Genomic DNA, 12,697 nt, shown 5'->3' with positions numbered 1-12,697 from the left:
TTCATAAACTTCAATGTTAACGAATTTGCAATGCATGTATAAACCATCCACATGTCAGATGGTATATGAGTTTTCTGAATTCGCAGCACTTTTGGGAATTCACAGCAACGTAGACTTTCAACTGCTGGCTATTTTTAATTTTACTTGACTTGAATAATACTTTGCATTTTCAATTTTTAAAGAAGTTCAGGTCCTTGTTGTGAATTGTGCTGAAATATTTAATTCTGAATGACAAATTAAAGCCCTTTTGTTTAGCCTACAATGATATGGAATTGTAGAGGGTCTTCAGCTCATTAGCACTCCAGAAACCTTGATAAATAAAGCAAAGTAGCAGAGGCCCGACTCTAAGGAAAAGATCAAAGTACAGGAGATGATCAATTAATTAAAAGACAAAATGTTTATTCCTCAAATAACACTTATTAGTTCGATTGGGCAGTACGGTGGCATAGTGGTTAGCGCTGTCGCCTCACAGCAAGAAGGTCATGGGTTTGAAACCCGGGGTTGTCCAACCTTGGGGGTCATCCCAAGTCCTTTCTGTGTGGAGTTTGCATGTTCTCCCCGTGTCTACTGTGGGTTTCCTCCGGGTGCTCCGGTTTCCCCCACCATCAAAAAAAGACATGTATGTTAGGGTTAATACTCCTGTCTGTGCCCCTGACTGAGGCATGGCAAGACGAACTAGAGTTGGTCCCCAGGCGCTGCATGGCAGCTGCTCACTGCTCCTAGCTACACAGCTAGGATGGGATAAATGCAGAGGAAGAATTTCCCCACGGGGATCAATAAAGTTGTAAAAAGTAAAAGTAAAGTAACAGGTTTCAGCGCAAACCAAACTAGACATCCTACTACATGATGATACATACAGAGATGGTCACTTAGACACAGCATACTACTCTGTATGCTGTGGCTAAGTTGCCATGATGTACAAGTTGCCAGAATCAACTGTTTCCCCCTCCAGGCAAGGAAACGCTTGATTTCGGCAACGTTTTTACCTTTATTGGATTACGGTGACCTGCTCTTTATGCATGCACCTGACTAATGCCTAAAGAAGCTGGACACTGTATACCATTGTGCTTTACATTTTATTAGGGAAATTATTAAATGTTATTAGGCTGAAGAAGGAGGCCTTTCGGGCTTGGTTGGCCCAGATGTCTCCTGAAGCAGCAGACAGGTAACAAGAGGTCAGAAGGGCTGCAGCTTCGGTGGTCACGGAAGCAAAAACTCGGGTGTGGGACGAGTTCGGCGAGGCTATGGAAGAGAACTTTGGGTTGCCCTCAAGGACGTTCTGGCAAACCATCCGGCGACTCAGGAGGGGGAAGCAGGGCATGACTCAGACTGTGTTCAGCCAATGAGGAGAACTTTTGACCTAGACTGGGGATGTGGTCGGGCGGCAGAAAGAACACTTTGAGGAGCTCCTGAACCCGGCTAACATGACCTCAGTGGAGGAGGTAGAGTCTCAAGACTCGGGGGAAGCCCCACCCATATCCCTGGCAGAGGTCTCTGAGGTAGTTAAGAAGCTCCTTGGTGGCAAGGCGCCGGGTGTGGATGAAATCCGTCCTGAGATGCTCAAGGCTCTGGACATTGTTGGACGGTCTTGGCTAACATGCCTCTCAGTGTCACGTGGAGGTCAGGGAAAGTACTTGTGGAGTGGTAGACTTGAGTGGTGGTTCCCATACTTAAAAAAGAGGACCGGAGGGTGTGCTCCAATTATCGAGGCATCACATTGCTCAGCCTCCCTAGAAAAGTCAACTCTAAGGTGCTGGAAAGGAGGCTCCGACCCATTGTCGAACCTCGGATCCAGGAAGAACAATGCGGATTCCGTCCTGGCTGTGGAACAACGGACCAATTCTTTACACTTGCGGAAGTTCTCAGGGAGGCATGGGAGCTTGACCAGCCAGTCTATATGTATTTTGTGGACTTGGAGAAGGCTTACGACTGTGTACCCCGGGGCACTCTGTGGGGGGTGTACTGCCGGAGTATGGGGTACAGGGGCAGTTGCTTCAAGCCATCCGGTCCTTGTATAAGCAAAGAGAGAGCTGTGTCCGCATTCTCGGCACAAAGTCAAACACGTTTTCGATGGGTGTTGGACACCGTCATGGTTATCCCTTGTCTCTGATTCTGTTTGTGATATTCATGGACAGGATCTCAAGGCACAGCCAAGGTGAGGAGTGTGTCCATTTTGGGAACCTCAGAATTGCATCTCTGCTCTTTGCAGATGATGTGGTTTTGTTGGCTCCATCAGAACACAACCTCTGGCGCGCACTGGGGCGGTTTGCAGTTGAGTGTGAAATGGCCGGGATGAGAGACAGCACCTCTAAGTCTGAGGCCATGGTTCTCTACCGCAAAATGGTGGATTGCTCCCTCTGGGTTGGGGATGAGTTGTTGCCTCAAGTGAAGGAGTTCAAGTATCTCAGGGTCTTGTTCTTGAGTGAGGGTAGGATGGAGCGGGAGATTGACAGGCTGATTGGTGGAGCATCAGCAGTAATGCGGATGTTGTACTGCACCGTTGTGGTGAAGAGGGAGCTGAGCCGGAAGGCAAAGCTCTCAATTCACCAGTCAATCTTCATTCCAACCCTCACCTATGGTCATGAGCTTTTGGGTAGTGATCGAAAGGGTGAGATCGCTGATACAAGCGGTTGAAATTAGTTTCCTCTGTAGGGTGTCTGGGTTCAGCCTTAGAGAAAGGGTGAGGAGCTCGGACATCTGGAGGGAGCTGAGAATAGAGCCACTGCTCCTTCACATCGAAAGGAGCCAGTTGAGGTGGTTCAGGCATCTGATTGGGATGCCTCCTGGGCCCTACTTAGCTTGCTGCCACCGCGACCCGACCCCGGAGAAACGGCTTATGATGACATGAGATGAGATTTTATTAGTTGCTGTGGTAATCTCGTACACCATTTTACTCTCTGTGCGCTGATGCAAAGTGGCTATCTCTGTATGTCTGCAGACTTTCGCATTGGTTGGCTTTTACATATAAACACTTCCTTGGGCTGGTTCCTACTTATCTGTGTACAGACGAGTAAAACCAAAATCAATATGGCCTATGCTCTCACGATATTCTACAGATGTTGGTCCCCAGAGTTAGAACAGAATTAGGCAAAAAAAACTTTTAAATACACTGCCCCTTCTTCATGGGATAATGTACAGAAGGACCTGAAATTCACAAAGCTGATTACAATGGGGGAATTTAAGTCGATTGGTCTCTTGTGATTGCTCCTAAATTTTTCAAAGAATTGCCTATGCATCATAACTGGATTTTTGTCTTTGACCTTGTATTGCATACTGGATATTGTGCTCATTCATTTGTAAAGTTTGACAGTTTATTTGTCTGTTTGTATTGTTTGTGTTTATTGTTGTAACAATGTTTATGCTGCTTTCTCAGCGAGGTCACTCTTTAAAGAGATTTTAATCTCAATGAGCCTTTTACCTGGTTAAATAAAGGATATATATAATATACTGTGAAAGTGCAGGCTTTCGCTACATTGTTTCATACAATGATACTGTATGCAATTCATAAGGAAGCCAGCAAGTGAAGTCAGCATCAGTTGTTAATACTAATGTAAAATGGTGTAAAGAATTAACGTAACTCCAGTATAAATATTGTACCACCACGACAAACCGAGTGTATGTATACAATCACCTCGTTTTGCAATCATCTGGGGACATCCAAGGTTGAGGTCAACTGCATCACAGTAGTCCTGGGCTAGCAGAGCAGCTTGCACAAACACCTCTGGGTCATTGGCACAGAACTAATCCACAAACAGAAAATACATAGTAGTGAGAATTATATTCTGATTGGATATGAAAAATTTGCTATTATTTGTCCAGAAAGCTGATTTTCTTAATTAACAGCAATAAGCTCCACTTGTTGCTATGAGACGCAGGAAATCTATTTGTGTTTTTGTTTCTGTTAAAACACTTAGTCTGCACACAAAATACTGAGTGTTAAAAGAATTCTTCATCTGTTGCAACAGAAGGGGAGGCTATTCAAAGTTCTTGTCAATTCAATTAAACCCAATGAGAGATTCTTGGTGAACATAAAATCTTTTCTTCAACTTGTCATTGACCCCTCTTTCAGGCATCAATAATCAGAAAAATATCCCAATGACTATCGGTATATAGCTGCATATTTATAATGGAAATACTTGCTCCTGTAGAATAGCTTATAAACTTGTTGAATAGCCTATTGTAAAAATTATACTCACAATCATGATAAGAATGGCAAAAAAAATCATGTAATCATGTAATGCAAACATTTTATTAAAATAAATTGGGCTTCGAGACTTCCGGTAAGATGGCGACTTGAATAGCAGCACAACTTTCTGCCTCTCGCAAGTTGGCTAAAATAAATCCTCTAAAACACTAAACTCGATGCAAAAAAAGGAGAAATGAGAAGAGGAGGTAATTCGAATAAAGGTAGCCGTACAATCCAAAAGGGTAACGCACCAGATACACAGGGAGCGAAGAAACAGTCGGAACAAGGTAATAGCAAACACGAGGTTGAAGAAGCTACAATGGCGGCGGTCACAGCTGAGACATTGCGTGCTGGATTAGCAGCTATCGCTAAAGAGATAAAAGAATTCAAACAAGAGCTACGAGGTGACTTTGCCAGACTCAAAGATGAGGTGAAAAGGGAAGTGAAGGAAGAGATTGCTTGCTTCCGAGAAGAAATGACACAGAAGTTTGCAGAGAGCAACGGCGAAATACAGGCGCAGAAAGCACACATGAGAGGCCCAGAAGCGCATAGCCGAGCTAGAGGAATGGCAGGCGGACTCGACAGAACTACTGATGGACATGTCGACCCAAACGCGCCAGATGCAAGAAAAAATAATGGACCTGGAAAGGAGGTCAAGGAGGAACAATATTCTAATCTTTGGTGTGCCAGAGGAAACGGAGGGAGGCTCCATTACCCAGTACATGGAACAACTCTTGAATACTCAACTTGACTTAGAAGAAGGGACCAATCTCCAGATACAAAGAGCTCACAGAGACCTCGCTCAAAAAACCCCTCCGACAGCTCCCCCCAGGTCAATAGTGGTGACCTTTCAACAGTTTGATATAAAAGAAATGATTCTCAAGAGAGCATGGAAAAAGAATAAGATAGAGATAGGGGACAAACGTATTTACTTTGATCACGATTACGCAGCTGAAGTGGTCCGGAAAAGAAAATCATATTTGGGCATTAAGAAAGTGTTCAAGGGTAAAGGAATTCGTTTCCAGACACCCCTCGCCAAAATAAGGATCCACTGGAACAACGGAACGAAGACATACGGCAATGCCAGGGAAGCTGCGATGGACATGAAGACGAGAGGCTGCGACATTGAGATACCAGACGATGACACAGCAACCACGGCCACAGAGCAGGTGGAGGCGACTGGGATGCAAGCAGGGTGGCAAAGAGTCCAAGGCGCGAAAGGAGGACGTGAAGCTGCACAACGAGCGAAAGAGAAGCTCCAGGCCTATCGAAGAAAGTAGGATTGGTATCGTTCTGACTGAGTTGAGCTCCATTAAAAAAGGCTTTTTCATCACATGCCACGGAGAGAGGTAGGCTATACGGTTGCCAAACGATGGACATGCCTAGACAAGGCTGTAGGCCTATCCCATGTGATGGGCAAAATGTCAAGTCTAGAGTGGGGCCCTTTCTGAAAAGGATTTCCCCTTCACCTACCAACAGGGACTCGGGGTGGTTAGGCCCCTTTAGTTGGAAGTTATTTTTGTTGTTGATTAATGTGTTTTATATTTGTAGTTTTTTTGTTTGGAGCTCTGTGGGAATATATGGAAAAAGAGTATCAAGATGGTTCACACTACTAAAATAATGTCGCTGAATGTTAATGGTCTAAATATGTTAAAGAAGAGGGAAAAGGTTATGATTAAGCTAAAAAAGGAGGATGTACAAATCATATTCCTACAAGAGACCCATTTAACACAGATAGAGCATGGGAAACTTAAGAAATATGGGTACAGACATTCATATTATAGCTCCTACAAGGAAGGGCGCAAGAGAGGTGTTGCAATTTTAATATCAAACAAAACTCAATTCGATTATGATAGGGAGATTGGAGACAAGGAGGGGAGATATATTATAGTGAAGGGGAGGTTAGAGAACAAACCAGTGACATTGGTAAATATATATGCCCCTCCTGAAAGTGATAAAAGATTTTTTAAATCTTTGTTTGATGAGATAGCACACGAGTCAGAAGGGGTCTTAATTTGTGGGGGAGATTTGAATGTCGTTTTGAATCACAAAATGGATACAACCGGTATCAAAAGGACTAAAACACAGGTCACTCGATTTGTCAATATATCACTGGAAGAGATGGGGATGGATGATGTGTGGAGACAATTACACCCTCAGGAAAAAGACTATACACATTACTCAGCTGTACATAAAGTTCATTCAAGGATAGACTATTTCCTTATGAGCAAAGACGATATTTACAGAGTAAAGGAGTGTGGGATTGGAGGGGCGGATATCTCAGATCACAATCCAGTATATTTAGAAATTAATTTGAATTGTAGAAAGCGAAATACGGTTTGGAGGTTTAATGTGGGTCTACTGAATAGTGAGCAGAGTAAGATTATGTTAAAGACGGATATTCGGACATATCTAGAAGAAAACAGCAATGGGGAAGTAGACCCAACAATATTTTGGGATGCCATGAAAGCGGTCATCAGGGGAAAGTTGATAGCGCATTCAGCATTGATCTAAAAGGCAAGATCAATTATATCCAGAAAGAATACGGACAGGTTAAGAGAAATGGAGAGGGAATACCAGACTGCGGGAAATCCCGTGGTGTTGGAGCAAATCAAATCGGCTAAGTCAGACATTACTAAAGAACTGTTAGATGAAGTTGAGAAAAAAAGCTTGTTTCTCAAACAAAGATATTATGAAACAGGCCCGCGCGCAACTAAACTGTTGGCAAAACGTATTCGCAAACAGCAAGCAGTTGGCCATATACATAAGATCAGAGACCCCCCATTCAAATGAGTTAACGAATATACCAGAAAGCATAGAGGACATATTTTTGGGATATTATAAAGAGCTATATTCACAACCCACACCTGCACCCGAAGCGGAAATTAATACCTTTTTGAATTCATTAGATTTACCCTCAATTGGACGGCTCCAAAATGACAAATTAACAGCTGACATCAAGATGGAAGAGGTGATAGATGCAATAAATTCTTTGACAAACAATCGAAGCCCGGGCAGCGATGGATACCCTGCAGAATGGTACAAAGTGTTTAGGGAAGAGCTGCCACCGATACTTCTGAGATCCTTCAATTGGACACTTCACAATAATAAGATAGCACCATCATGGTCAGAGGCAATAATCACAGTCATTCCAAAACCGGAAAAGGATAAAGAATATTGTGGGAAGAACAGACCTATTTCATTATTAAATGTAGATTATAAAATATATACGACAATTATCTCCAAAAGGTTAAACTCATTCATAGGTGATTTGATAGATTAAGATCAAACAGGATTCATGAGAGAAAGACAAACGTATGATAATATCAGAAGGACATTGCATATTGTTGATCAAGCGAGTAAGAGAAAACAAGCTACACTATTAGTAAGTTTAGATGCACAAAAAGCATTCGATCGGGTGTCTTGGAATTTTTTGTATGCAGTATTGGAACGACTAGGGTTCAGCAATAAGTCAATACAGTGCATTAAAACATTATATCAACAACCTAATGCTCGGATTAAAATAAACGGGAGTTTAACGAACAAGTTCAGTTTGCAGAGGTCAACAAGACAAGGATGCTGTTTGTCTCCGACACTGTTCGCGTTATTCATTGAGCGTTTAGCGGAGGCCATTTTCCAAAATGAAGGAATTAATGGAGTGACAGTGAATGGCACTGTCCACAAGGTGGGGCTATTTGCTGATGATGTCATAGCCTATCTTGAGCAACCACATACATCACTCCCTCAACTAATGAAGCTACTAGAACTATATGGTCATTTATCTGGATATAAAATTAACATCTCAAAAACACAGGTGCTAGTTCTCAATTATACTCCAACCACAGAATTCAAGGGAAATGTTGACTTTAATCAGAATCTAAACAAAATCAAATATTTGGGAATTTACATTACCAAGGAATTGTCTAAATTACATAAAGCAAATTACGGCAAGATCAACGATGTGATGCAAAAGGATATTGATAGATGGTCCACTCTGCCACTTGACTTCAGCTCAAGAATTGACACAGTTAGAATGAATATTCTACCAAGGCCTCTTTACCTATTCCAATCGTTGCCTGTAGAGGTGACTCAAGCTCAATTTGATAGGTGGGATAGGACAATATCTAGATTTATTTGGGGAGGGAAGAAGCCCAGAGTAAGGTATGAAACTCTCCAACTCTCAAAGGAAAAGGGAGGTATGGGTTTACCAAATCTAAAAGAATATTTCAAAGCTGCCCAGCTGAGATATGCTGTTGACTGGTGTAGGCAAGATTACATGGCCAAGTGGAAAGTCATGGAAAGGGAATATGGTGGGTACCCTATCCAGAATATTTTAGGGGATAAAGAAGTATACAAGAAAACAAAAACCCACATGGATTCAGTCACATTATTTACACTGGAGTTATGGTTTAAATTGATTAAAATCAACAAATTACAAGATGGGATACAGTTATTGAGATGGGTAGCATATGATAGAGACTTTACTCCAGCGAGGCATGATACAGTTTTTAAACTGTGGGTTAACTGGGGAATCACAGCATGGTGCACTCTAGAGGAAAAAGGGGAGATGGAGAGTTTTCAGGGTATGAAAGACAAGTTTGATTTGGAGAATCATGACTTCTTTAGATATTTACAATTAAGGGATTATTACAACAAACGTATCAGGGGAGGACCCTCCATGGAGGTGAACAGTGTGATTCAAATTATAATTAACGCATATAAAGGGAGAAAATCTAGGACTATATCTGTACTATATCAAGCTCTCACAACTAATAAACAAATGGGAATTAGAATTTGGCACAGAAATTACAGAGGAGAACTGGCAGAATATGTGGAAAGTTCATCAATCCTCCACTAGTTCGCGGATATGGAGGGAATTCTCCTGGAAAAATCTGATACGTTTTTTTATTACACCAAAAATCAAAAATAGATACTCCAGCACCAAACTGTCATGCTGGAGGAAATGTGGAACAGAGGATGTAGACCACTCGCATATATTTTGGAAATGTAATAAGCTAGCGATGTTTTGGGAGATGGTTCATGATGTAATACAAAAGGTACTTGGATATGACTTCCCTAAGTGCTATATGACCCTCTATTTCTGTAATTTTAAAAACGACAATATAGGGCCAAGTGATAGATGTTTGGTTAAGATACTGCTGATTGCGGCTAAGAAGGCAATCACAAGAAAATGGTGCCAGGTGGACGCCCCCACACAAGGACAATGGATGGAAATAGTGGAGGACATTCATACAATGGAAAAACTGACTCATCGATTGAGACTTACAGTACCTCGGATGGAAGACCAGTGGAAGAAATGGACATGGTTTAAGGAGCAAACATGCGACAACATAATTCATGACAACACTTAAGACTGGAAAGTTAGACCCACAGGAAGCTCTTGTAGTTCATTTTTTTGTGTGTTTTTTTGTTGTTGGTTTTGAGTTGCCCTGTTGGGCTTGTGTGCAAGTAAATGTAGATAATTCAATGTTTACTTCTGAATATGGATGCCATGTTTGTATTGACCTAAAAACCTAAATAAAAACTAAAGTGATAAAAAAAAAAAAATTGGGCTTCTAGGCTATATTTCTACCCACAAGTCCAGTGGCGTCTCTGGCACAGAAAGCCTGGTGGGGCACAATAAACTCTGTATGGGCAGCATCCGACTCATCAATGACACTACACAAACCTACTTGATGAATGAATCCAAACACAAACACACCTCATCAATGACATCCCAAATGCACACATTAACATGGTGCAGGAGTTAACAATAATAAATAATGGATTACATTTATATAGTGCTTTATCTTGACACCCAAAGCGCTCCACAGTGAAGTGGGAAATTCACCTCAACCACCACCAATGTGTAGCACCACCTGAGTGATGCACGGCAGCTATTTTGCACCAGAACACTCACCACACATCAGCTTGAGTTGGAGAGGGAAGAATCATTGAGTGAATTACAGGGGGGATGATTAGGTAGCCAGATGGAGAAAACCAGTTTGGGAATTTTGCCAGGACACCAGGGAACCCCCTTCTCTTTGTGATAAGTGCCATGGGATCTTTAATGACCACAGTGAGTCAGGACCTCAGTTTAATGCCTCATCCGAAGGATGGCTTAGTTAGCAGAAGTGAAAATGGGGATATGAGTGACATCATCAATAACGGCATTTGAGCTCAAAAAAACTGTCATATTACCTTGTTATATAGCATCACATTACAAATCCAAAGTTATCAAGCAGTATACAATCATTGTGGTCTGCAATCAATCAATCAATTAATCGATCAAGTTGCATTTTATATAGCGCTTTTCTAGCTGCAACTGTAATAACACATCCAAAGCAACATTTCAGAGCAGGGAAACAGGGAAACCCCTTGCTTTCTGCATCTTAACCTGAAAAAATTACATGCCTTGTAATAATGCAAAACAGACTCACCAGTGATGTTCACTGCTTGAAAAGAAAAGATGCATGACAATATTTCAACTGGGCAAACTTAGCAATATCTTTTCTAGCGAAGTCCACCAATCCATTAACAAATTCATTTTCAATTGAGAGCACAGAAAGTGCATTTAATCTGTTGCCCCATGGCATGAAAATGTCTTAATCCTTTCAACGTTGAAAAGTTTCTCTGCACGCCGATACTGTTCTTGACCTATCTACTTTTGGCTGCTCCCGTTAGAGGTCGCAACAGCGGATCATCCGTTTCCATTTCTTCCTGTCTTCCGCATCTTCCTTTGTCACACCAGCCACTTGCATGTCCTCTCTCACCACATCCACAAACCTCCTCTTTGGCCTTCCTCTTTTCCTCTTTCCTGGCAGCTCCATAATCAGCATCCTCCCCCCAATATACCCAGCATCTCTCCTCCACATATCTCCAAACCATCTCAATCTTGCCTCTCTTGCTTTGTCTAGCAAACCGTCCATTATTTATTTATTTATTTTTATTGGCTGCTCTCAGCATGGGGCCAACATGATCGTGCCCCACAGTTCATTACTGAAAGCGCGTTGAACCTGCACACTGTTTTCAACTGCTCACTTGGTTAAACGAACACTGACGGGCCACATGCTCACCAAACGAAGACTGCTAACAATAGTACTGACCTTTACGCAACAGGTAAAGGAAGATAATAGGAATGTATCGCACAGCGCTACTGTTTTCACATGTAATAAACATGCAACAATGTTAGTTACTAAGAAGAAATATATATATATAGATATATATATATATATATATATATATATAGATATCAACATGGATACAGGAAAAAAGATTTTAATACATTGCAGTACAGGCCTGTTTCGTGCATCTCACACTCATCAGCTGCTAATGTTTTTTTTTTTACAAAAAATCATACAGTTTACGTTGCCCAGCGTCACAACCCTAATTTCGGTTGGACAGGGACCAATCAGATGGGGAAACATTCAAATTATAACAACCAATGGGGTAGGTACTTATGATGCACAGCAACCAATGGAGGGGTAGAAAACATTACAACCAATGGGACTGGGGTTTGTTTTGAAAAGCATTTAGGGGCCAGGGCATTTTTGAAATGGCATACATTAAAAACATAACAAGGTAATTTATGTGAATTATATATTGGGGTGGTGTTGGGGCACAGTTGGAAGGACAGGCAGTTAAAATGTTTAAAAAAAAAAAATATATATATATATATATATATATATATATATATATATATACAGTGCTGCTTGAAAGTATGTGAACCCCTTGAGCAGTTTAATGTTTCTGTTGTTTTACAATGATTTTCTTATTTTATCATCACCAGTTTTTATATATGAAATGTCAGATATATGTTTATCAATTGCATCTACTTGTTTAGTGGGACTACTACATGAAACATGAAATTAGTGTATGTGCAAAAGTAAGTGAACCCCCAGCTGCATTGGTTAAGTCAGGCAGGTAACAGACTTAGGTGAAACACATTTGGGTGCTTAATTAATCATTTAAGCAGACCAATGAAATGAGACATCCTTGGGAAAGGGCTTGGCCTGCATTAATTAAAAGAGAGAGGAAACCAACCAAACCACTGCGATCCCATACAAATCAACAATGTCGAGAGCAAAGGTGATATCCAAGGACATGAAGAAGAGGGTAGTGACAGCCCATCAGTCTGGGGAGGGCTATAAGACCATCTCCAAAAGATTCCAGCTCCATCCATCCACTGTAAGACATATAATTTAGAAATGGACAGCCTTCAACATGACAGCAACTCTGCCAAGAAGTGGACGCCCATCAAAACTATCACCCAGAAGCACCAGAAAAATAATAAATCAGGTAAAGGCCAACCCACACATCACCTCTAGAGAGTTGCAGACCTCTCTGGTAGCATCTGGGACAAATGTGCATGCGTCTACAATCAGACAAAAATTGAATAGCCATGACATTCATGGGAGGGTTGCTAGAAGGAAGCCTCTGCTCTCAAAAAAGAACAAAGCTGCCCGTTTCAATTTTGCCAGAGAGCACTTGGACAAACCAGAGGCCTTCTGG

At 41.6% G+C, this 12,697-nt stretch overlaps 1 protein-coding gene across 2 annotated transcripts in view; it reads right to left on the bottom strand.

The window, feature by feature from the left end:
- dus1l (dihydrouridine synthase 1-like (S. cerevisiae)) overlaps positions 1-12,697 on the bottom strand; it is a 199,516-nt gene that overhangs the window by 164,995 nt on the left and 21,824 nt on the right. For both annotated transcript variants that reach the window (XM_056287527.1, XM_056287528.1), the window contains exon 3: positions 3,632-3,740. In XM_056287527.1, coding sequence (XP_056143502.1) covers positions 3,632-3,740 — 109 coding nt within the window. The remainder of the gene's footprint in view (positions 1-3,631; positions 3,741-12,697) is intronic.

This window comes from Lampris incognitus, chromosome 10 (assembly GCF_029633865.1).
Source record: "Lampris incognitus isolate fLamInc1 chromosome 10, fLamInc1.hap2, whole genome shotgun sequence".
Classification (NCBI taxonomy): Eukaryota; Metazoa; Chordata; class Actinopteri; order Lampriformes; family Lampridae; genus Lampris; species Lampris incognitus.
The sequence above is the reverse complement of the archived record's forward strand: the minus strand, read 5'-3'. Positions and strand labels throughout refer to the sequence as shown.